The following is a 26396-nucleotide window of genomic DNA, read 5'->3' on the forward strand; positions in this document are numbered from 1 at the left end:
ACTGTAAACAAATGCATCCAAATGCTCTTCACAGACAACATTAGTATCTACATTTTACACAACAGTTTGACAGACCGTAGGGGTCTTAAGCAGAGTTCCTTCTTGAATAGATGACGGGAAACACCCGGATAGTGTGAGAAAGAGATGGCATTGATTTTGAATACTGACTTTTTAGACCCTGAACTGGCAGATAACTTGATGTAGGGAGCTGTAGTGACCTTGAAGCGGTGTAGGGTTCCATGAGATGTGGTGGTATGGTTCTCTTGGCAGTCTTACACTGCAGCACAAAGGTCTTCAACCTGATGCAAGTTCCAACTGGCAGCCGATGGCGAGAGATCAGGAGGGGGCAAATATGTGAGCGTTTAAGGAGGCAAAAAAACAACAACAACAGATCATACTGCTACAGGAAACCACTGAAGCCTGTGCGATGGCAGATATCCTGTGACCATTCTGCTCTTGCCTCAAACTTCATCCATTGCCTCTTTCAGATGGTTCGGCACCTCCCCAGTTAACCATAACTGCTTGGCAAAATGTCAGCTGCAGTAACAGCCTAGATGCAATTCCTTCCAGTCACACATAAATTGAAGATATATAAATTAAGTTTGTACTATCCATAAAATTGTCTCCTTCTATCCAGTTGAAGCCTACGTACAAAACACCCACTTTTATACCATGTATTTAAGTCACTATTATTTATATTTGATTTATATGTGATTCAACTTTTTAATATATATATTAAAATATATATTATAATATATAATTGACATTAGTGTGTGTGTGTCTTTAAAGACTAACGATAAATTCCGTGTATTGTAACTCTGCCCTACTGAGGAGATTACACTCTTTTCCATACGTACAAAGCACTCTGATCCTGTAAGACAGCACTAACTAGTTTGTCCGACTAGGTCTTATGACATAGTAGAAAAATAGGAGAAGACACGAGGCATGTTTAGAATCGTAACAGAATGTATGGCTTTCATTTTAATAATATTACCCAAGCATCCGATTTGGCTATTTCATTAATACAATATGATTTTTTTACATTTTAGAACAACGAGGACCGTGGGCGGACGTCACCTGTTCACAGCACACCCTTTCACTGTCTACTACATCTGACATCTTTCTGACAGAGTACACTGCCGATTCATGTTTAACAACTCCACCATGGGTAAAATTTACCCGGTGAGTTTTCGAGTACTGTGACTTTCTGAGTGGGGAAAGTGACGGCCGCCCCCTCCTGTTTCTTCACTTTACACTAGACGACAGTGAAGTTACAGTGGCCGCGAGACGCCCACCGTGGCAGGCTCCTCCTTTCCTGTGCACGGTACGTGCCCTGCGTCACTGTGCCTCCTTCTCTGCACACCAGACACATCCATAGACATGGCTCCGTGAGACGGCACATGGCGGCCAGCGGCCATGAACCAAAAAATAACTCACCAAAAACAAAAACAACAAATGCATCTGTAACAACCCGATTTAATTTCTTTTCGGATTTTACAATTCCAGAAACCGACAACGACAATATTTCAACCATTATCTTGATAGTTTATGGGGAGTAGGTAATAGCAACCTCCCGATTTAAATATATTTTTTTCGCTTTTAAAATCTCTTAGTTTAAATACTTTTTTTTCCCAAAGGCAGCCAACATGGGCGTGCAAGGTTTCCAGGAATACATTGAAAAGCACTGCCCAAGCGCCGTAGTACCGGTGGAGCTTCAGAAGCTAGCTCGGGGGAGCCTAGTTGGGGGCGGCAGGCAGCGACCACCCCAAAGTCGGCTCAGGCTTCTCGTGGATGCTGAAAACTGCCTCCACCGGCTCTACGGCGGATTTTACACCGACTGGGTGAGCGGAGGCCAGTGGAACCACATGCTAGGTTATCTAGCCGCTCTTGCTAAGGCCTGCTTTAATGGCAACATTGAGCTCCTGGTATGCTTCAATGGCGCCCTGGAGAAAGGCCGCCTTCACGAATGGGTCAAGCGACAGGTGAACGAGAGGCAGACAGCGCAGCAGATCGTCAGCCACGTCCAGAATAAGGGGACTCCACCGCCAAAGGTCTGGTTCCTGCCGCCGGTGTGCATGGCCCACTGTATCCGACTGGCCCTCCTCAGGTTCCACATCGGGGTGAGTACATGTCACGCTCGCCTGTCTGGGTAAGGGAAGTCGGGCTGGCACGGCAGCTGGCCGAACTCGCTGACGCCGGTAAACGGCAACGCTCCGCGCTCTCGCGTGCCTCCTCACGAACACCTGGGTGAAGTTCACGCGGCTAACTAGTTGGCGAACTAGCTCGCGTCTGCGCGGCGCGGGGGCTTGTGGAGAAAATGTCAAAACCGTGTCAAGCGCGGCCGACTGAGACGTGACATTTTCGTGTCGTCCGAAATTCACCCCCGGGCGCCAGTTACCGGGCTGGCCGCGTCCCTGGCGAGCGCTGGGCTCCCCTAAAAAAACTTTAGCGCTGGGCTCTTTTAAGTCTTTAGCTAGCTGTGGCGTTCGGCTATCTATGGCTACCGACCATCCGTTAGATGACACGTCTCGGTAGTTCACGAAGAATCGGGGGGGGAGGGTAGTCTGTTTACCAAATTGACTAACGATTTCATTGAAAATCAGATGTAGTGATTTTGTTTTCTTAAGGGGGGGCGGACGTTTTGCCTTTCCCATCGATATTAGCTGTTTAATAAGGGAGTTGCCATGTTGACGAGACGTGGAGCAAGCTGGTTTCACGGCTGTTTAGCCAACTATGCTCCCTGCTACCAACTGTGGCTGGCTAGCTAGATAGCTAATGACTAACTAGACAGACAGGTAAAGTAATTTCATCTAAGATTAGGGTTATTGCTAGGAAGTCGTAAAATGTGGAAGCCCGAGTAATTAAAGGGGACATGCATTCTCCGTGACAATTTGACTTAATTTTAGGTATATAGTAGTAAGAACTGTCGTCCAAATAAAAATATTCGGTTTAGTTAGAGAGAGTTACCTGCTTATCTGTCGGTAGAGTTATTGGGACAAATGTATCGTTGCCGGGCAAAGGTCAGAACAGCGGAAATGTACCGTATCCTGTTCCTCACGGTGATTTTATATAAAACATGCATAACTCATGTAGCTTGTCTGGAATTACATAGCCATATTAAATCGTGTGCATTTAAAGAAAGGTTTCACCTGATAAATATTAACAATGCCAAGCTAGTATTTGTGCAAAACAGTACGGTAGCTCAGTGGGTAGCACTGTTGCCTCGAGGGTGGGGGGGGGCTTATCCAGCATCTGCTCTCTGTGTGTAGAGTTTGCATGTTCTCCCTGTGTTTCCTCCTGGTACCCTGGCTGACATGCAGTTAAGCTGATTGGTCTTTCTGAATTGCTTACAGTGTATGATTGTGCAAGTGAATGTGCCCTGTGATGGACTGGCACCCCATCCACAATATACTCCTGCCTTGGATTCCCTTTGCTGCCTCAGTATACTCCAGATCACCCTGTACTTTTGTGCAAGATATTAGTGGTGGAGGGATGGATGGATGGATGGATGGATGAAGTTTTAAAATGTGCGCAGTGGCTTGGTACTGTATTCTAAAACTAGTGAAACTAACTGTAAAACTACATAATTTGTTCATGCAAGGGTTCAGTGTATGAGCTATGAGGAGAAATATGCACTGGCACAAAATACTGAATTCAATCCATCAGTTCTGTTCAGTTCTAATTATATCAAGTTACAGTTTCAGGTATGATATTTAGGCAGAGAGGATGATTGTAAATTTCATTTTTCCCTCATTAAACTGTCAAAGTGCTGGATGTCTCTAATTTACAAGTTAATGACAAGTTTTGACAGATTTCTATACCTTTTCCATATGGCTTTAAGATCCAGTCAAAAATGACCAGCTAGCATCAAAACTGTATAGTAAAACTGGCAAGCTGAATGCAGGTTTCATGCTTATATTTTAAGTAAATTAAAGATGTGATCAAATTGGACATTGTGTACAACAAGTAAAGGAGGGTTCCAGAGAGTTGGTAATCTGACTGTGTCCTGGAAGTTCCACCGTTGCTTCGCTGTAATAGGCTGCTCGGTGAGAGCCCTGAGGGCAGTGCGGCCGGAGAGATACCTTGTTGATTGGTTCTCCTTTTGATCACATGTCACTTCACTTGTGGGCCACAGCCAACAAGCCTGGTCCAGTTTGTGGGCTGGCTTTATAAATGAGGAGGCTATCGTCACATTTCTTGGAGTATTGTGAATACCTAGGTATTTAAAAAGTTGACCACTGGAGGGAAACCAATATATTTTTTGCAATCGGTTTGTTTAATTGACATTATCAAAGCGAATGTGACTTGCAGCCATTTCTGTGCTGTGACTTGCCAGATCTTGTGTTACTGAAGTTGCACATAATGAAGTGGAACATGTTTAAAGTTTTACCAGAAGCTCTGCACAGACATAAACCTTGTTTAGAATTTTACTTTGGAATATGTTCGATTCTTAGCTAGGAATTTTGAAATTGAAAAAAAAGGAAACTTTAAAATTACCCTTCAACCTGCCTGTTGATATTGATCAATGCAGAATGTTTTCCAACACATTTTAACTATGCAGGACTGACCGGTTATCACTTGCAATATATTTATACCTGGTTTAAGACCACCATTGTTTGCCTTTGTGGGATTTGTAGGGCACTTGTGCTGCTTTGTTTGCTTTGCTTGGTGCTGAAGTGATATGGTGAAGTCTTGACTTTGTATTCTTTAGCTTAGCTAAGGTAAAATGCTACGGATTAGTTTCTTTTATTTATAGTTTTGTAACTTGGCACGTAGCAACCTTACCTCTACTGACTGTCTTGCTTTCCAGGTTGCCCAGAGCATTGAAGATCACCATCAGGAAGTGATTGCCTTATGCAGGGAGAATGGGTTTCACGGCCTGGTGGCCTACGACTCTGACTATGCCCTGTGCAACATCCCCTACTACTTCAGTGCCCATGCCCTAAAGCTGAGTCGCAACGGCAAAAGCCTCACCACCAGCCAGTTCCTCATGCATGAAGTTGCCAAGCAGCTTGATCTCAACCCAAACCGTTTTGTCATTTTTGCTTCGCTTTTAGGTAAGTGTAGTTCAATGGAGTGCAGTCGGGTTGCAGGTCCATATCTTCCATTTAGTGATCAAGGAGAGCCGTCATTGTCTTGTCCTGCAGCAGAGGTGCTCACAAACAGCTTATTGATTAAAAAAAAAATAGTGATTGGCAGTATTTGAGCAGTTAATCTGCTTTTGTGTTAATGCTGCATTGTCAGTAATGCTTTGATGCTTTTGTTAGTTTTACTTTAAAAGTACTACTTTTCGAAGCTTGAATTAGAAAAAATCATAACCATGTTGGCCCTCATTTCTCTAAAAGGGAAGACCGGTGTTATGAAGCCCCGAACCTTGATTCTTTTTCAACTTTAGATACAATGCAGTAAATTCTAATGTCATACCTAGAAAGGCTTCTCTTGTTTTATGATGACCCTCATAAATTGGTGGAGTGACATGGGAAGCCTTGACTTAGACTAGAGACAGCTCATAACAAATGTTGCCGAAATGTCCAGTCACATTACTTCGGATACATACTGATTTATAAAGTCCTTGTATGTTGAAAAATGATGACTAGATATGTAATAGCAGAAGGCTCCCCCCCTAATAGGAATCCCTTTTCTCCTATGGTGCAGGTAATCACATTCTGCCCGATGAAGACTTGGCTGCCTTTCACTGGAGTTTACTTGGGCCTGAACACCCTTTAGCATCATTGAAGGTAACATGCTATCAATTGGCATGCCTCTTTGTTTAGCTGTAGGAATAGTGTAAAATGTATGAGAATGATAAGACTCATGTCAAATACTGTCACTGTTTAGCCAGTATTTCTCTTATTTTTGTTTATTAAATCGCAGGTGGGCTTTAGTATGATTTTTTTTTCTTCTTTTATGGGTGACACCAGGATGGGGTGTGATAAATCATTAAATGACTTTGGATGTTTTTGAGTTTGTCTTGTCTGAATGTTCTTTGCTCCTTAGTACTCTGCATGCATTTTTGGCACATAAACAAGACTTATTTCCAGTTGATACCCTCTGTGATAGCAGCAGAAACTGTTTCCTTGACAACTTAGAGTACAATGAGGTTCGACAAGTAATGTGTCAGTACAGTGCAAAGTCACTTAATATTTCCCTTCACTTGTACTGTTGTAGCTAGGAAACCTGATTTGACCAAAAATGCAGAATGAAAAGGGAAATGACTTTACTTGTTAACTTAGTGGCCTCTCTCTGCACAGATATGGCATGACAGATGGGTTTGTTTGTTCAGAGAGAGGAGAGACTAAAGAGTGCACTTTCCTTCCTGTAGTGTGCAACTGTTTTGCCTGAGTTTAATGTCTTATGTTCTTTAGTCTTTGGCACATATATATATGTGCTTTCAGAAAAAAATGAACAAGGGTTCAGATGGATCCCATTATGTGTGGATTTAAATAATTGGACTATCATCAGAGAATGTTATTCCTTTTAATCTTGTAGCTGGATCAAAAAAGCTTAGATGCAGTACATTTGAGCCATCAAGTATGCTTTTGTACAGTTTCTGGCAATGCTTCTGTACAGAACCTTGGGCCATCTCCTGGTGTCGCCACTGGCTGTATCAGTGAACTTTAATCAGCAGTTAGGTTTTGCTAGTTGTTTTAAGCTGACATTGGTTATATCAACAGGTACGTGCCCACCAGCTTGTGCTCCCACCTTGTGACGTAGTGATCAAGGCCGTGGCAGACTACGTCCGCAACTTGCAAGATGTCATTGACTTGGAAGCCATTGCTAAAGACATCTTCAGACATTCACAGGTATATAGTGTTTCAAATTTGGGTATAATTAATGTTTGAATTTACAGCGTGTGGTCATCGCTGCTTAAATTTTTAAGATGATATCAAATACAACAGATATTTTTAGAATAAGTCTTTGGCCTGTGGGGATCTTGGGACAGGTTTTTCCCTCCTGTTATTTAGATAAAAGAATTTCTATGATTAAAAGCCAGCATTAATCTGGTATTGGATGTTTTTCTGAGGTGTTACAAATTTAGCAAAAAAATTCTTAATTAAGCACTTGAACTCTTCCAGGGTGTGGGTATACGGACCAGACCACTGCAAAGTGGACTAGTGACAAGGGTATTTTCAGCATTTGCTGACGTGTAATGGTTTTATAATGGGGGAACTTTAAACATGTGTTGAAAAGAGAACACACAGCTTCATGTGTATGTATATTCCTTCCGCCAGTGTTTACAACTCATTTGAAGGCTGAAAATTTAAATATGTATGGCAAAAATGATCAGAGTTTAGGTGCCGTGCATTGCTGGGTAAACTTTGGTATGCGATTAGGATTCTTTTTGTGCTTACATCATATTGTTTGTTGGTTCTCTTGGGGTTTATAAATAGATAGCTGTTTCTCAGAATGTTAAGTAATAAAGCTTTTTATGTATGTAACCTGTTGAGTGATCTTAATGTGGCTGTTTTATGATCCAGTCCAGAACCGATGACAAAGTTGTCCGATTCAAGAAGGCAGTTGAGTACTACTCAGCAGCCAGCAAACCGCTACAGTTCTCTCCTTATTTAGGTAAGCTGAAGAGCCTTTATTTATTTATTTAACCCCACCCATACCGTGAATGCAAAATTAATCTGTAGTCATCTAGTCAATTCCAAAGCAAGTTTTTTGAGTTTAAAAGTGTACAGTATCCTGATGAGTCTAAGTTCAAAAAGTGCCTGAATTTTTTATAAGCACAGCTGTTGTAATTATGGGTGCAGTCACTGTATCTCCCTCACCTGTATGCTGTTCTGATGAGCTGCAACAGTTAGCTGTTGTCATACCTCGCATGGTTTCCATGGCATCGGTGACATGGAGGAATGTCTGACGGTGGAATAAAAGTACAGTCTTATCCTTTTTCAGTCTGGCGTCATTTTGAATGTGACTCTTGGCCTTAAGGTTTTGCCAGTTAGACGTTTAAAAAAAAACTTTTTATTATGAGATTTTAAATTTTATTTGTTTTTATGAGGACAGTAGAGGACCTAGCAGAAATGTGAGAAATGTTCTCAGCTGCCTCAGACCTTGTGTGCACTTTGGAATGGCGGCCATGTGCTGTGCATACAAATAGGCTCCTTTAGAAAGGCCCTTTGCACAGGCACCGCGGTTCCTAAAGCCGGCAGTTTGGGAAAACTGTTCTCCCAAGGTTTTCAAGCAACAATTAAGAAGATTCTGTAAAGGAGTTGCCTTGTATTTTTGACGGCTGCAGGACAGTTGTTTTTACTGTGGCCTGAATGCAGTGTGCAGTTCCCAGATGGAATGTTGTCTTGTTGGCGTGTTATCACTGAAGTTTTCATGAACATTCCCTTTTAATAGCTAAATATTACAATAAATCTAATTATGAAAAATGTCTGTCTTCTGTTGGAAAGCAAGCTTATATAAGATGTGTTAAAAATAGATTTATTGGTTTGATAGTTGTTTCTCTTATCATATTTGCATTTTTATCTTCTATAAGTGGCCAGCACTCAAAGGACCTTTTCAGAACTTATGTCTGTTTAGATATTCATGTAGTTTAAAATGCAAATGTTAAATTCTTTACAATTCTTTAAAATTTTTCGTCTCTAGCTCATTCCTAAACAAATGAACCATGCAGCTTATCAAGGCCATGAGTGTGAAACGGTGAAATCATGGCCGTCATTGGGGAGAGCGAATGGCACAGAACTGTGCTCACGCAGGATGTGTGTGTTGGGGGAACGAGCCGTAGTTTTTACACCAGTATGTTTCCCATTGCAGTCAGACCAAATCCGATCGGAGTGCCTGTCGCTTTGCCACAATACGTACCTCCACAGATGCTCAACATTCCACAGACTCCCCTTCCTGTGAAACCTGGGGTAGGTTCACGCGCTTCCTAAACCAAGACTTTAAGACCGTAACACGTTCCTTCCTCCGTATTGTGGCTGAGTAGATGCTGTGATTGCAGAAATGCTGTTGCTGGTAATTGTTCCTTTTTGTCCTGTGCATGCTTGAGTCAAGCATTCTACTTTTTGAGCTTTTTTTCTTAGTATTACTAGCGTGGTTTCAGCATCAGTGATGCTTGACCATTGTGTTTGCTGTGGCCAAAAAGGTACAATATTTTGTAATCATTAAAATAATCTAAATTAAATATAGAAAGTTTCTAGGGAAATTCCAAAATTTGTTGCACAGATTCAAGACCTTTCAGCTATATAAAAATTAGCAGTGTAAATCTGAATTAAAGTTAGCAGTAAAAGTAATCTAGATAAGGGCATATATAACTTTTGTGTTCACTATCTCAGTTCAGATAACCCTTTAATTTAATTCCAGGTTTCGCATCTAAATGTTGTAATAGAATGGCCATTGTGCTGTATTATTATTAAAATTTCACTCCCTGCATTTAGTGTGTGATTTATTCCGAGCTGCAGTTGCAGAGTATTGTTATCAGGACAGGAATCAGTGTGCATGTATTCCCAGCTTAGTCTTGCGTATTGCATAGATAAGAAACGCTGAACAGGTCAGTGATGTTGTATCTTAAAATCTCCCTGGATATTCCCAGTTGAATTCAAACCACTAATTTGACCAGTCATTTCAAAAGTGCAACATAAAGTGAGATTATGATGCTGGCAAAGATTTGTCCTAGTTTTGTACTCGGTGGTTAGTTGCTTGATAGGCTAATAGATATATTATGGAATAAATTGCAGCCATATTTAAATTAGCTGTGTGGGTGATACATGCCTGCTTTTACAGTTAACGTTTTTGCTTAATGGTCATATTATATGGTGTTAGTCAGGCTGTGGTGTTAAACTGTAGATGGGATAAGGCACAATTAACCAAAGTAACATAAGACCGTTGTTGCTGGTTTTTTTTCCTCTCTCAATTCTGTTTCCGGAATTTCCCTCCGGGATCAATAAAGCCTGTCTTAATGTTTTATTGTTGAAATAAAGGGGAAACTCAGAGCTAAGGTGAGAAGCTAATTTCCTTCTCGTCAGACGAAAAGCAGCCGATTCAGCAGTTTAGAGGTGAACTGTATCTGAGATTCTTGGTCTGCAAAGCCACCACTTTTATATGAACATTTTACGGTACAGCAGCTGCAAAAAAGCATGGAGCTGGATTTCAAACAAAAAGGTGCTCAAAGCATACTCCACGGGTGCTATTGCAAAAAAGCAGCATTGAACAAAGCCACATTGTTCAGCAGTATAAGAAAGTGATGTATGTAAATAAACCGTAGCGCTTGTCAGTATTCCTTCAACTGTCCCCAACTTCAGTGCCCAGAAAAGGGGGAGGGCTGGGGGTGTTTTCAGCTCTTAGCTAAAGATAAGATAACATATACTTCATTGATCCCAGAAAAGTTGTTTCGCATACTGCAGCGAGGTACATAAAGTGCGCTAAAGCAAAAAAGATGCTTGTTTGTTACTTGAACGTTGTGTATCTTCTGATAACAAATCACTTTGTTAAACATGTTTGCAATGTGTAGTTTCATCAGCATCTGCATGTTTCATTCAGGCAGATATTTCTTCACTGCTGCAAGCTCACTTCTGTGTTAATCTGTTTATTTGGGGTCAGTCTTGCCATTATCTTACACATACTATCTGTAATGCTAAAGCATATGTTTTTGACAGTGTTTCGAAATGAGTCTTTAAGGGACATTATGTGAAGTGTGAAGTTTTTAGTGTTGTAATCCCCTGTTTAGTGTATGCTCTCGGGCCTCACTGCGGAGGCACTGGGCTGTAACTGTTTGCATATTCAGGCTCGTCTTGCTGGTATGTAGCTGAGTTTCTGAAACACTGAGCTGTTTTGTTTGAGATTTTTTTTTTTTATATATATAGTTAATGAAGTTTCTCCATTCCTTAAATGGTTAAATAGGGTTTAAATGCACATTCTTTAAATTACGTGTGGGGAGGTGGGACCACGCTTAAAAAAGATGAAGCTTTAGAGCAAAATATCCAAAAATGATGATGATGATGATGACGATGAAGCACGGGCCTCACAGCATTGTTTTGCGTTACTTTGAAGGTCCAGCACTTGCCAGGCCAGAACACCTACCAAGAGCCTGGCCTGGCTCATGACCCACTGGGGAAGGGCCTCCCAGATCAGAACAGCTTCAGCAACATTCCTCACGAAGGGAAACATACGCCGCTGTACGAGAGGTCCTTGCCCGTCAACCCCACCTCAGGCAGCAGCCCCAACCATGCAGATCCTGCGTTCTTCAACACCTCGTCCACCTCGTCCTCCTCTGAGAACGACGAAAACACGGGCACCACGGCCAAGTGAGTTGGGCGCAATCACTTGACGGGGAGCTAACAGTGTTCAACCAGCAGCCAAATGTGTGGTTCTCGCTTTGTCAATGTAAATGACCTGAGGCTGCTGTCAGCTTTCTTTGTATTAGTATAAATTTTTTTTTAACTACCAAAGTTGACCTTTTGTCTCATGCCTGAAATTAAATCTTTGGACTGAATGTATACACTGTACCCTCTGTTCCCTGTGCTGTTCTATAGCGAACGTGCCACAGTGTCATTGTTTATATCGTCTCTGCAATCAATACCCTGTCATTCATTCCTAGTAACAGTACATGCATTGAGTGGTTTTCTGAAAGTGAAAGTATAACAATAAATGGTTGACGTTTTGATTGGCAATGGATCGTCGCGTTATGGTGCGCAGGTGTGGAATTGGCATGGAATCTTGGATTTATGGATACTGTATCATTAAAAAACTTTCACTTTTCTAGTCATATAAGTGACCATAAAGCAGGATGGGATAAACAAGGAAATCAGGCAGAGAACATACCAGCAGGAGAGTTGGGAGACCAAATTAAAGTAAGTTCAGCATTGGTGTCTTTGGAAGGAGAAAATCCTCCTCGAGAACTGAATTGTTGCTCTGTTTGATTCTGACTTGAGAAGCACTGTCTGTTTGGCTGAGTCATGTTTCTCCACGAGCTCAGGCTGAGGAATCCTCTGTGACCTTCTCTGGGGGTCACGGGGCCGAGGTTGGAGGCCACAACAGTGTGAACACCCAGATCCCCTCCCTGTTGTCGATGCCAACCCGGAACCACATGGACATCACGACCCCCCCGTTGCCCGCGGTGGCGCCCGAGGTGCTTCGGGTGGCCGAACACAGACACAAAAAGGGCCTCATGTATCCGTACATCTACCACGTCCTCACCAAGGTGCGGGCCTCACTCACCCGGCTCGTCGGAGCCCTTTGTGACCACCGTGATTTGCGTAGCTTCACTGTGGCGCCATACCTGGGAGCGAAACATGAAGTTGAGGGGCATCGGTTTGTTTTCCAGGGCGAGATTAAGCTTTCCGTCACCATCGAAGATGAGGCTAACAAAGACCTGCCTTCCGCTGTACAGCTGTACCGCCCCATCCGTCAGTATGTTTACGGAGTCCTCTTCAGCCTGGCCGAGGCCAAAAAGAAGGCAGAGAGGCTTGCCATGAGGAGGAACAGACTCCCGGAGTGTGAGCGCCTAATCCCGAGACTCTGCCCCTGGAGGCCTCCATTTGTTCCCCACACACTGAGCTTCTCCTCCTCCTTCTCCATGACAGATCCCCCCGTGATCGTGAAAGAGTGGGCGGCCTACAAGGGCAAGACGCCCCACACTCCGGAGCTGGTGGAGGCCCTGCCCTTCCGCGAGTGGACGTGCCCCAACCTGAAGAAACTGTGGCTGGGCAAGGCTGTGGAGGACAAAAACCGCAGGATGAGGGCCTTCCTGGCCTGCATGCGCTCCGACACGCCGGCCATGCTCAACCCCGCCAACGTGCCCACCCCTCTTATGGTGCTCTGCTGCGTGCTGCGGTGAGTTTGCCGGGGGCGGCCGTGTAGTGTGACACTGGGGTTTGGGGGGGAGGTGCGTTCACATGTCACAGGACGGTGCCCTGCGGTCCAGGCGGACTCTAAGGGAAATTCTGAACGGCATCGCAGATTGTTAATGTGATTGAAACTTCAATATGATGGATGAAATTGGAGCCACAAAAACCAGTTCCTTTATTTTGTAATATTTTATCCTTTTTGTTTTGCTTCAGGTTTATGTTACAATGGCCAGGAGTAAGAATTTTGCGTCGTAACGAGCTTGACGCTTTCCTAGCCCAAGCACTTTCTCCTAAACTATATGAACCTGACCAGCTGCAGGAACTTAAGGTGATTTTGTCGTATGAGGGGTGTCCTCGGACTACTCCATAACCCTTTATGTCAAAGCACGTATACTTTACAGTCTTTTGACTATTTGAGAAGCCCGGTTTATTTTTCTGTGGGTCGACGAAAAGTAGTAACATATCGCAGTGGGATTAGCTGCAACAGCAAAAAAAAAAAAAAGGGTTATTCAGTTCTTGCAGGACATTCCTCATATCGTGATTTACTTACTTTTTTTTTCTTTCTGCTGAGAAAGCAAATGACATAAGAAAAGCCTTATAGGACATAGATGCTGCACTGTTGCTTTTCTGGGCTCTGTGTGGACTTTAGCTGCAGTTGTTGTGGACATGGAGGCTGCTGGATGGCAGCTGCCCCCTCCAGCGGCCTCTGACAGACCTTAATCGTCCCATATTGAGAATAGCTGTGGATCCTTAGCTCCTGCTGCCTTTGCTTTGTTGTTCCTGGCTGAATGGGGTGCTGCTGGTAGGAGGGTGGGGAGCGGGGCTGGGGGTGTGGCTTTCTCGCCGACGGCCGGCCCCTGCCGACAAATGTGCTCCGCGCCCGCAGATCGACAGCCTCGACCCACGGGGGGTCCAGCTGGCCGCCCTGTTCATGAGCGGCGTGGACATGGCTCTCTTCGCCAACGACGTGTGCGGCCAACCCCTCCCCTGGGAGCACTGCTGCCCTTGGATGTACTTTGACGGCAAGCTGCTCCAGAGCAAACTCATACAGGCCACCCGAGACAAGGCCCCTCTCATCGACCTCTGTGATGGTCAGGTAGCTGTCCCAGCCTTGCCAGTCCCTCCCCTCATTTCCCTTTGATAAACCTTTTATCTGTAACATCATCAAGCCCAGCTTTGACCAGTGAGTTTTTGATGCTATTAGTTGTGTCCCCCTGGCATTAGGCAAAAGGAAAAGGAGAAATGGTTTTGTGAAGAAAGCCTCAGGCTGTCAGATTTTCTTATGGATGTAGCAGGATGTAAAGATCTGTCATGTTTTAAACCAGCTCTTAAACGGGTGGAGGTTGATAATCAGCCGACGGGAGCCCCCTGCCCTGAGGGAGACCATTGTAGTCGGTCGCGCCGGGTGTCATTACGTCTTGTGAAATCGTGTCTCGCGCTTCCCCCCCCCCCCCGGCCCCCAGGCCGATCAGGTGGCTAAGGTGGAGAAAATGAGGCAGAGCATCCTGGAGGGGCTGACCTTCTCCCGTCCACTGCACCCTCTGCCATTCCCACCACCACACGGCATGCCTTTCTACCCCCCAAGCACTACTTTCTACCCCCCGCCGCCGATGCCTCCACCCCAGGGTCGAGGGAGGGGCATGCCTGGTAAGGACCTGCTCTGCGATGGCGGTGCTGTATACGGTGAGGCTCAGAGCGGCCCGGGACCGGCACACTCGATCGTGGTCGGCCGTGTCTGCATCTAGTGCATGTGTGCTTTTACTACTTTGTTGTCAGGACTACAAGCCATTCCTTCCCAGGGTGGCAAGCTGGAGATCGCTGGCACGGTGGTGGGCCAGTGGGCCGGGAGCCGACGAGGCCGTGGACGGGGGGCCTTCCCAATCCAGGTGGTGTCAGTCGGTGGACCAACCAGAGGGTAAGGCCCAGTTCACTACCAAGAGAGGTTACCCCCCTCTGGCCAAGGATTGTCACTCAGAACGGAAACATTACATGGCAGGAATTGATGAAGCACTGGTGTTAACAGGGATAGCGTTCTTGCGTGTCTGCTGATCTTTCAGTATGCATGATTTGATTAGGATGATGTTCTGCTCGGATATGCAGCTGAAAAAGGTTGCGATCACCTGGAAAGGGTTTTAGCGCTTAAAAGGATTTTGATGTATTGTCTCTGGTGAAGGCTGCCTCATTTACCAAATTCTCTTTCAAATAGTCGTCCAAGAGGGGTGATTTCAACATCTGTTATAAGGACCTTTGGTCGAGGAGCCAAATACTATGGTAGAGGCTTGAAGACTCAAGGATCCTACCAGGTAAGATGGGAAGAAATAACTGTAAGTTTCATTTGTGATTGCACAAAATCCTGTTTTCTTTTCATTTTTACTTTTCAGTGCAATAGAGCATATTAACAGTCCTAACTTTTCAAGTTTGTTCAGATTTACTTGTTTTCTTGCATGATGGAAATGTTATGCTGTTTTGTGTGTGCAACAATTGAGTGCTGCTTTATCTACGAACAGCTCGTAGAGTCCAGTGAGTCACTACATCTGTGTCTCTCAGATTAGTCAGAAATTTGACTGCAGAGGTTATATGCAGTATTTGTAAGTAAAATAAAAAAATTTTTGTAAAGACAGTCAAATGCATCTACTTTTTTTTCCCTGTCACAGGAATTTGTGCTAAAACTGAGCTGCAACTAAACACACATGTACACCACACACCAAGGATCTGGCAGTTTGACTGACATTCATGTATATTTTAGGGGAAGCTTCAATTTAGCTTGGGCTGATTATATGCTGAGATACTGTACCTAGAGAGTTTAGCTGCAGTTCATTATGGTTCCCAAAGGTCATTTGCGTTCTTAGTGGTACTTCACTGTGGTTTTGTGGGTTATAAAGGGTTGAGGGCTGTTAGCTATTTCTCGCTGCACTCATTCTCATTTTGGGCGATTCAGCTGCCGGTGAGACATTGACTGCTTCCTTTTCAGTATAATCGCATAATTTTTTTCAAATTTTCTTCAAAACTGCAGCCTTTCAGTCCAAAAGCTGACCAGCTATCAGGGCTAAAAAATCATAGCTTGCATTTCTTAGGATGTAGAATTTGAGGCCGCATGTGTGTCTTAGCATGGAGTACTGCAGTGAACTTAATTACACCCCTTTCTGATGAAATTGCTGCTGAAAATGGAGTCACCCGAAAAAATGGCTGTATTCCATGTAACAGATCACTATGCTCAGAATGTTTTGCTGCCATACTATATATGCAGGTTATCCTCACTTATTCTACAGTCTCCTGTCAGGCTGCCGTAAAGTCAGCATAAACATGACAGCCCAAGCCACTTGCTTTTTTTACGACAGTTGCTGCTTGTAGCCTGATGTGATGAATCTTCCTGATAGTCACAGCAGTTTGAGTTGAAGCTCTCAGTTCCTTTCATGACATTGATAACTTATAACTGTTCTACTGTTTCTTGACAAAAGCTCAAGTTCAAGATTATTGCGCTAGACAGGCAATTTATTCATGCCACTTCATATACTACTGGAGTTTAGCTGGTGTGTTTACATGTGCTTAACTTGCCCTCTGTTACAAACCAATGGTGAATTGTACCTGAAATCAGTCTGTACTATCAGGGCATCAACATGACACTCAGAAAAATTTGTGCATTTAAGGAACTTTATAAAGACCCTATGTGGCACCATAGTACTTAGTTCAGTGTTCCCCTCCCGGTCCTTAGGAACCCCCAGACGTTTTTGTTCCTCAGAGCAGAACTATGGATTGTATGGCGGGAAGCTGGGAGGAAGCGAAAACATGTACCATGTGTGGGTCTGGGTTGGGAAACACTACCTTACTTCATTGGGATTTGTTGTATTCCATTGAGGGAAAAATTTCCCAGTGCTCGTGCTATGCGCAAATGTTTGCAGATGGGTGAGGAATCCATTCCTGAAGTCCAGGGGATAGTTCTTCTGTCCTGAAGTTGACTCAATGCAGTATGCCTAAGAATAAAGAGAGAGCCGTGAACTTTGATTGGTATGCAGCCTCAGCTAGACACTTAAATGATGAAGCTATGAGAGAATCCTGTGTTGCCATTTTTAGGGACAGCGGTGCTCACTGTGGGTCTGAGGGGGTTAACTGTGATTGTGGCACTTCAGTTGCCACAGAGCATCTTCCACACAGAACAGCCATACAGCCTCTTGATATCTTTTCTGCAATTATCTTATGGTGCCTTGTTTAAAAAGCATTTTGTTTCAAATTAGGCATGTGACCAAACAGCCGTAAAATCTTCCTTGCTCATTGTCCAGGGTCATGTGTGCTGGCTTGGGCCTGCAAGCATAAGATAATTTAAAGCAAGTTGTTGCCATTAATTCTCACAAAATCTTGCATTTTAGTTTCATGGTCAGTGAGTCAGCTTTTTGTCACCGACAGTGGGATAGTGTTGAAGTGACTTGCTATCCATACCAAGACAAAGGACAGAATACACACCCAGTGCACATGATACACGGTGCAACTACACCAGCTTCCAAAATATCCCCAAACAGCTAAGTACACTGCAGAAGCTGCATGCTCAGTCAAGTTAATAAAGGAATTAATGTAAGCTATTCATTTGCAACAAACCAAATCCCTCGAAGCTCTGCATTTACAGTTATGTGTCTAACTTAAAATTTACACTGGATTTTAATGTACAAGCTACATTTAGTCTTAAAGCAGAAATGCGAAAGCATGCCTTTGTTCATCAGCACAACATAGTGTAGTAACATTCACCAGGGGAAATATTCCACATTTTCGGCACTCGGGCACAATGCCGCTCAACACTAAGCATTGGAATCTCAGTAGCCTAGATTTAATGTCCATTATATGACGAAGACAGTCTGCCAAACTACCAAGTAAACCTCCAATATATGCACATTTGCTCCCATGAGTCACCGTATTATGTTGCAACTAAGTTGAAAGGTGATTGGTGCCAACGCCCCATCCTTACTCATCAGGCAGGTAGTCAGGTGCTCAATGACAGCCTTGTCCACCTTAGGCAGAATCTACACCAGCTTTCACGTGCAGTGTTTTGCCTAAGGACACTGTAACTGAGCGCTGAGTTCCCATGTCCCTGGAATGGAGCTGTGCAGTACAGCTAGAGCTTTGAGAAAAGTTGAAAGACACCTGATGGGCCATTAGCTCAATTTTTTTGCAACACCTTTTGTTTAATAGATCCTACAGAAGCAAGATCATTTCACGAATATTTTCCTGGCTTAACACACTGTGTTTGCAACATTCTTTCCTACACTAGTAATTGCTTACCGAAACATCGGTATCACATATTTGTTGTGCATTCATAAAGGTTGCTCAGAGCCATCCTCGTAGGCTGGAGCTGCTGAAAATGTTGCTTATTTTGCAGTACTGAAGCAGCCTTTGTGTCTGATTTTACTTTCTTGAGCTTATCAAATGGCAGAGAATTTAAAATGTACAGTGCTGTCACCCTTGTTACGCAGGAAAGTGATACGACGACAAGATGAGTTTTTCTATCGGTATTGTTGGTTCTTCTAGTTTCTCAGCCTCCACCTAGAAATCAGGGCTGGAAAAACAAGTAGTCAGGCTTATATAAGCATGTTGGGATTTAATTATACCACCCCAGCTTGAGGCAGGCGACCAGCCCATTTCTTATACTATAACAAAGTAAATGCTTTCTTCAGTCTGTTCCACAGTTTGTTGGAAGTAAAACTGAAAATTAGTGCTGATTTATCTGACCCTGTGGCACAAAAACTGTGGACAAACTAAATAGGAGAAATTAAAACTAAGGAGGTGTCCTCATCACTTGATATAATTTTGACAAACATTTTTTGTTTCCCCGTATGGCCATACAAGTATAGTTTTATATACAGTCTCCTAAACAGATATTAGATTATTTAGTTTCAGCATGGCAGTTACGTCCTTTTGAAACAAGGTTGTAAGCCAGATTTCCTTGTTATTGTGTTGTTAGGTCATGCTTATGTTGTATTGATAGTAGTAAATCATTTCAAGAGGCAATATTTGCATTACTGACTGAATTGAACATTTGTATCAACCTTTTTTGGTTCTATATAGGGCGGTGGCGATCACATCGCGATTATATGGCGCGTGCACAGTCATCGGCAGAGCTTTAGATGACAGGTGAAACATTTGTCCTGACACTGGCTTTTCGGTACTTTATGAACATTTACTTACACCCCCAGTTTGGTAAGCAGTTTAGTAGTTTGCCTAAGATATTTATGAGATGTATATTGTGACACCCAAAAGTTGGTGATCTGTATAAATTCGGCATCCATATGTTTAATAAATGTCGGGCTTGAGTCTGAAAAAAGTACCACCACACCAGTGTCTTTTTACCTTGTAGTAGCTGCTGAGCTGTGCTTTTCTTCACCACCACTTCAGTGCACCATATAATCGCGATTACATCGTGACGTGATCGCGGCAGCCCTAGTACTGCATCTGTTTTCAGTAAGCCTGCCCAAGTGTTAAAATTCAGGCTCCTTTAAGACTCCGTAGCTTTTCCTCATGTTTTTCCAAATAGAATTTTATTTTGCTAATTTTTAAAGGCAGTATCCAATAAAAACATCATTAAGCTTAATAATGTAGCCTGTTAAATATTTTTATATGCTTGTATTTTTTCACTCGTCTGTGGCTGCAATTGATGAGTTATATGATGCATGAAATGCACATTTAATTAAAATGAATTTTTTTCTGTATTGCAGACAAGTTTTTTTTCCATCCTGTTCCTTAATTTTCAGTCTTGTATAGCTTAGAATTTAATAAAGGCAGGATCTAGATGTATCTGGAATTTTACTGGTGAGGCTTTTTCATTTATTGGTATATAGCTGGGATTGGATTGGAACTCAACGTTAATCATCAGGCAGTTTGGTAATTGTTTCTGGATCTGGCAATACTGATTTGTAGAGATCAAAGGGATCAAGCCAAATATGTGTTTTGTTTTCAGTTGAGCTTTGGTTAAATCAGCCTTGATGGAGTTGTTGATTGAATATTTTGTACTATTCAAATAGGATTACATCAGATGCATAACGCATGATGATGTGGTTGGCACGATAGCTTGTTGCATGTGGAGTGTCCTCATGTTTGTACAGGTTTCCTCTTGGAGTTAGAGAATCAGTAGTTCGAAGTTGCTCGTAAAGTGTGGAGATGTGTGTGAGTTTGTGCTAAGCCATGGGCTGTAATGCTCTTATTGGTATTCTCTGTTCTGTGGCCTGTACTTTCTGAGGCATGCTGGGGACTCGCCACGACCCATTATTGGTTAATTGTTCATGGATTTTGGGTGGCTGTGTAGCTTTATTTCACGTTCATTAGAAATTGTTTTAAATTCCAGTTTTAAATTCATCCACATTAGAGTGTGTTTTATTCAAGAAACAATTTTCTGTTTTACTTGATTGAAAACTTTGAGCGATGTCTTAATTTTGTTTTAAATTTTACGACACATTGAATCCATGTCACAATCAAAGCTAATTAATCAATATTTAAACTGGAAAAAAGCCAGCCTACCCAAAGCACCTGGTTTGCCAGCCCCTCGTCTGGATAGGATTTATGGTAAAATAACAGCCACCTCAGGATCCACAGAGCAGAAAACAAAAAGCAGTGCATTATGCTGAATGTACTGATGTCAGATTTCTGGTGATTTACCCTTCATTCATTACCTGTGCTGGAGAGTGAATTCTCGAAGGGAGTAGTGGTGTTGTCTCTGGGATGAGTGGAACAGCAAGGACAGCAGGACTACTACAATGGCATTGTCATTGTTTATTGAACACAATTTTAGTAACATTAAAGAACCTTTTGGTAAAAGGTGTGTTAGGGCCGGTTTATACTTAAGGCTCACTATGCATCCGCATATGCATCATGGCCATATGGATGCCATGGGGTCAGAACCCTCAGAATCAGCACGTCAAATGTGTATGTCTTAATTAGATGGAATAGTCCATTTGTGTGGGTAATTTTGAACTCTAGTGACTGAGAAGAGCACAAAATGAAACTTCACTTACACATAAAACTAAAAATATATGTAAACTGACCAATTTTTAGTATTTAAATATATGTGAAATATATGGTTAAATGTATTTGTTTTCCATATGGGTGTGGAATCGTTTTCTCTCTTGTGATTGTTAGTGTTGTAGTTCTCGAGACCAGTCTCGAGACCAATTTTTTGTGGTCTCGGTCTTGTCTTGGTCTCGACTCAATTTGGTCTCGGTCTTGTCTTGGTCTCGACTCTATTTGGTCTCGGTCTTGTCTTGGTCTCGGACATAGCGGTCTCGATGGGATGGGGAAAAAAAGAGAACTGCACATCCTCACAGAACAGTATCATTATTTATTACGTGCCTCAATTCAAATGCAACCAGTCAGATGCATCCATTTCAAAAATGTTACATTTTATACATTTTCTTCACGTACACTGCCAGTGCTTCACAGTCCACACACATCATACACATCGTATCATACATCGGCAAAGAAATGTCCGAAAATGTCCGCGAAGTCTATAGCATAGTTATAATCCAAATAAATTAGGTATTTTACATTGATTACAAAGCACGGTCTTGGAGGTGCAAGTCAATCTGGAGGCTCATTCTCTCCATTCTCTTCAATTCAAAGCAAAGGATCATTACATAGCTGTATTCATAGCTTACCCGAGGCCTCTGTCCCTGGTATAAGAGACTTAATATGAACATCTTTCTGGTACATCCCATCTCTTTCCCTTGACGAGGTCTGATAAAATGGTTATAGGAGAGGATTGCTGAGAATATTATTTTCCATCAGGTCTCGTAACTATGACAAATCTGGGAGATTTTAAATGAGAGACATATGGACATATGGACAATATAATTGAAAAGATAACATGAATTTGATTTAACGAGTAATGACACTTTACAACAATACCTTTTTTCTCTACAGTTGATCTGGGTAATGTGATGTCGATTCTAGCCCTAGTCTGTTTTCGGTCTTGGTCTTTGTCTCGACCAGTTTTGGTCTTGGTCTCGCCTTAGTGTGTCTTGGTCTTGGTCTTGGACTTGGTCTTGGTCTTGGTACCCTCAAGTCTCGGCAGTGTCTTGGTCTTGATACCCTCCGGTCTCAGCAATGTCTTGGTCTCGGTTTAGGCGGTCTTAACTACAACACTAGTGATTGTATGTACATTTGCGCCTCAAACTGATGAAATGGTACCAAATTTGTACGTCGTAAGATGTCGAATATGAGCATGTTGCTTCAGAGGGTTTTGACCCTGATGGGGTTCCATATGGCTGCCACGTGATTTCTGCATTGATTTCATGCATTGTCTGTGCACCCGCACGAAATAGTAAGACTACACATACGAGAGATTCAGTGCCACCACTGTTTATACAAAGTAGCATCTAATTTTTTTTGGCCAGAAGATAATCAAAACTGAATATTTTCAGAGGCAAGAGAAAATATTCCAAGCACTATTGCCTTTTATGTACAACGTCTTCAAAATTTAAAGACAGTTTAAGTGTCTTCTGCTTCCGAATTCAATCTGAGCTAAGAAATATGTACAAAGTACAGTGTACGGAGTACAATGAAATTCTTGCTTACTTTCATAAGCAACATTATTTTTTAATACAATTCCAAGTATTTAGAAATTTGGTGAGACATTGAGAGCCTGGGGTTTACGTTTATTTTTTTGCTAGAACATTCCTATTGTTATAGGAAACAAAACTTAGTAAGCTCTGCAATTTTAATGACGGCTCCTTTTCAAAATTATCTGGTATATCTTTAACGTTAAAGTTTTCCAACGCTACTTTCGCATAAGCTCTGCATGCGTCCTCCGACCAGTGGGTAGAATATAGAAAATTCTGCAGCAGTATTAAGAAATTAGCACCGTGCTGTGGAGGCAACGAGTGTACAGCATTTCATCTCTCAACTTCTTACAGATAAGTGAGTTTGGAAAAGGAGCCGACCAAGATGGTTTTCTCGCACTGGTGGGCCTGACCTTTAATTCTCCAGATTGACATAAACTGCACGTGCAAGGATGAGCAGCAGCACCGTCTGCATAGCGACAACAGATGTAAATGCACGTGTCGCACGCATGGAGTATAATCCAGCCCTTAGACTGTCTACCCTTCAGAAGCCTGTGTTAATTATCTTAGGTTTAGCAGTGTTTGAGACATCAAACTCATTCCTTATCTTAATTGATGTCCCACCCAGCTAGTTAACTGATTTTCATGCAGTTGTTTCAGAGATTGATCACTGAAAGTACTCTGTGGGGAATATATAGAAAGCGGTACAAATTAGGTTTCCACTGGCAGGTTTGGAGCAATTTTCAAAGCTCTGGTGCCCACGTAATCAAAATATTTTATTATGAAGTCAATACTGAATGTTTTTGCATGGAGCTATTCTTGGCTGGTTTGTAATGGTTTAAAATTGAATGTGGTGAATGGAGGATTTCATGCAATTCCGGAATGGGAAAAGGGGTGGCTGATGCTACTGTATGAAGTGCTGAGTCTTGTGTGCTTTAGTAAGACTATTGCTGACTTTTTTGCAGCCTGATTACATTTGAACATTTGTGCATATGTGTGGTTTAATGTTGTGTAAGACACTCGTAATGAAGGTCTGTGGGGAAAAAGTCACCAAAATAAAAACATTTATTTTTCAAAAGCAGAGCAAGCCTGCATATGCTGCTTCAGCAAACGAGGTGGTGAAAGAACGGAAGAAATCGAAGCCAGAGGAGCTCAAGTCCCCCCCGGAATCATCAGAGGGGTCCACAGCAGAGAATGGTATAGAGGGCAGGGAAGCTGACCAGCTGAATGGGAACAAAGACGATGGCGGGGCTCCAAACCAACCTGAAAGTGCCTTGAGCAATGACTCAAAAATGTGCAATACTAATTCTCATTTAAATGCACTAAATGCAGACAGTGATTGCCACAGAGACGAAGCTCTGGGCACCTCTGTCTTAAAAAAAGAAGAGTAAACCTATTTTTTATAGAGAGGGTGAAGGATGATGGAAGGTTCAGGGTTAGGAATATCTGGAAAGATGGAAAGCCTACAGTCTATGTACATTTTTTCGTCTCCGTAAGAGAAAACGAGGACTTTTGAAATTTGGATCCCTCTTTGATGTCAGCAAGTTTAAACAAGAATGTCTATTTCTCGATTTAATAAAAGACGATAATACCAGTTACAGATAAAATGCTACCAGTATAAGGAGTAGGACAGGCCGCTCCCTCATCACTATTTACACGTTTCAAACTGGTTACGTGAGCGTTGTTTTCTTTTTCTTGAAATACTGAAACTAAAAAATGCTTTCATTTGGCAGTCTTTTATTATAGGTTGAGATACTCTTTTCAGTACCTGGCATCATATATTTGCCATTGTAATTGATTTTGTGTTGTGTCACAGTAAAGATGTTTTGAGATTTAAGCTCACAGGTGAAAAAAAAAGAGAAACACAAAACCACATTTCTCACGAGTCATCACTGTGGGTTTTATTGTGTTGAAAAATGTGCAGAATAATTTCAAAATTAAGTAACTGTAGAATACTGCAACTTAAGTTCAGAACTCAGTATGCATCATACTTAACGATATATAAGTAACATGTCAAGAAACGGTTTTTAAGGAAAAAAAATCACCGAAGATGCAGATCTTTCACAGAAACACTGATACATTTTGTGTCAAATTGCCATGCATCAGTGATCAATGACAAATGTGGTTTCTTGAATCAACTGTAGAACATTAGTACTACTGTTTCAGCTAAACTTTCTGCATGGTTCATAATTTTAAAAGGTGTGTAGTTATTATGCATGTTGTCCTTCTTCCATCCTTAAAAGTACTGTGCCCATTTGCAAAATTTTAAAAAAGGCTAATAATCAGTAATAGTCCTATAAAAGGTGTTAACTGTTTAGTCAGTAACTGATTTGCTCTAACCTTAAATTTCTGTGATTATTGACCTTTGTTGCATTTAATCAAAAGAAAAAAAATTATCTAGCCACTTTGAATATTGTTAACCCTGGTGTACTCATTACTGTATACATTATTGTTCTCTGTTGCTGTTTTATGCATTCATATTAGCAAAACATCTCTCTGGGGAAAAAAGAAAAATCTCAAAAAAAATAATAAAAAAATAAAAACTTTAATCTTAAATTTACCCCCCTTTTCGTAGCTGGAAACGAGTCAAAGAGATGCTTGACCTTCCCATCAAGAGTTTAGCATAAGCAAGTAAACCTGTAATCATTTTCAATGTTTACTTTAGTGTTTTCAAACTTATTGTACTTAAAACAGAATCATTACTTAACTTTTTTCATCTAATTCTCCAGATGCTTTTCATCACACATTAGTGATCAGAAATACAATGTATTCCCCGTCCCTGCCCGCAAGAGCTAAATAGGATACCTTGATGTAAGTTGAACGGAGTTTCTACCTAACTCATGGGTTGTAAAAGAATGAACTACTGTTGGGTTTGACTGACTGTTGATGGATTGTGGTGTGGTGTATTTGAAGGCAAATGAATGCAACTTACAATGCTTAATAAAAGTCTTTATTCTTTTAGTATAAAACTGGTTTGTGTGTCCTTTTTTAAAATCAATTGTATCATCACCAGTGGACCGTGCAAGAATACGTGCAGTTGAATTATGGGGGGTTAGTAAATGAAGGTTCTGCTCAGTGTATTTAACTGGGTTATTTTTGGCTAACAATTTCATGTTTTATCTCCTCAGTTTATTCTGGCATAACCCATCCTTTTACAGTAGCATTCTGCATATTATATACTATTGACACACAATTATATCCGTTAGAAATGTTTCCATGAAAAAATTTGGAGCACTGATTAAATATGCCTACATGTAACACCAAAATTACCTCACTAAATGTGCCTAATTACCTAAAGTGAATTGTTTTAAACCATTCATTTCTTGCAGGTGTCGTGACATTAAGTGTTTATAACCTAATATCACTTTAGACATCAGTTAATCGTTTCCAATTCTGTTAAACTGAATTCATAATCAATTCATCAGGAAGAATTTGGTTTCCTATTAGAAACTTAACGAAGCTTAAAGGGAACACATTTGGCAATTCTCGCAAATGAACTTGCCCTCAAACGCAAGTGGGAGCGATCTAGATGAGAAATTAACTTGTAATTATATTCTTATAATCAAATGATTGCTAACTTCAACATTATAGGGTATACATATTTGATTCCTTAATTGTTTAATGCGGGGTGTTTACGAATTTGGTTATTTGGAACATACTTAAAAATACTAACATGAATACGAACATAGGCCTAAACGTCATCGTTAAAATATTGGATACATATAGAGTAAATTCGCAGATGCTTTTTATAATCTGTGAATGTTATTACGACTTTAAATATTTTAATGCTTATTAAGTGTATTTTATTTATACTTTTATTTTCATTTAATTTTATTTTCTTTTCAGTTTTAATATTTACACTTCAAGTCGTGCGCAGTGTATTGTAATATTTTCATGATACAGTATCTTCCACTGACGCTCTGTTTGGTTCCGTTTGAGGTGCTTAAGTATATGGATGAATTGCATTTCGAGTGTCCTTGCAACATCATGTGAGCTGGCTGTAGTATTAATAAAACTCATTCATTTGAGCCGAAGATCGTACCGTTTTACAAGCTGACGTAACAAT

The 26396-nt window shown here is 41.7% G+C and overlaps 1 protein-coding gene across 6 annotated transcripts; it reads left to right on the plus strand.

Annotated features, from left to right (window-relative positions):
• The first annotated feature begins 1351 nt into the window (after positions 1–1351).
• Positions 1352–25299, plus strand: LOC111856998 (constitutive coactivator of PPAR-gamma-like protein 1). 6 transcript variants are annotated; one of them, XM_023837394.2, is made up of 17 exons: positions 1352–2120; positions 4811–5057; positions 5656–5738; positions 6675–6803; positions 7479–7569; positions 8767–8864; positions 11002–11255; positions 11714–11801; positions 11927–12151; positions 12275–12446; positions 12534–12783; positions 13011–13125; positions 13684–13893; positions 14261–14480; positions 14574–14712; positions 15004–15100; positions 23410–25299. In XM_023837394.2, the coding sequence occupies exons 1-17, from the start codon at positions 1647–1649 to the stop codon at positions 23719–23721; spliced, it is 3204 nt and encodes a 1067-aa protein (XP_023693162.1). In that variant the 5' UTR covers positions 1352–1646; the 3' UTR covers positions 23722–25299. The 6 variants fall into 6 exon arrangements, with proteins under 6 accessions (XP_023693162.1, XP_023693163.1, XP_072571363.1 ...); XM_023837395.2 differs by having other exon boundaries at positions 14261–14444; XM_072715262.1 differs by having other exon boundaries at positions 14261–14444; positions 23413–25299.
• The last annotated feature ends 1097 nt before the right edge of the window (positions 25300–26396 follow it).

This window comes from Paramormyrops kingsleyae, chromosome 8 (genome assembly GCF_048594095.1).
Source record: "Paramormyrops kingsleyae isolate MSU_618 chromosome 8, PKINGS_0.4, whole genome shotgun sequence".
In the NCBI taxonomy this organism is placed as follows: domain Eukaryota; kingdom Metazoa; phylum Chordata; class Actinopteri; order Osteoglossiformes; family Mormyridae; genus Paramormyrops; species Paramormyrops kingsleyae.

Excerpts from the sequence above, each read along its gene's own strand:
- LOC111856998 (XM_023837394.2), top strand. The coding sequence starts at position 1,647 with ATGGGCGTGCAAGGTTTCCAGGAATACATTGAAAAGCACTGCCCAAGC. Across the intron at positions 7,570-8,766 it reads ACAGTTCTCTCCTTATTTAG|TCAGACCAAATCCGATCGGA; the intron begins GTAAGCTGAAGA and ends TTCCCATTGCAG. Across the intron at positions 11,256-11,713 it reads AACACGGGCACCACGGCCAA|TCATATAAGTGACCATAAAG; the intron begins GTGAGTTGGGCG and ends TCACTTTTCTAG.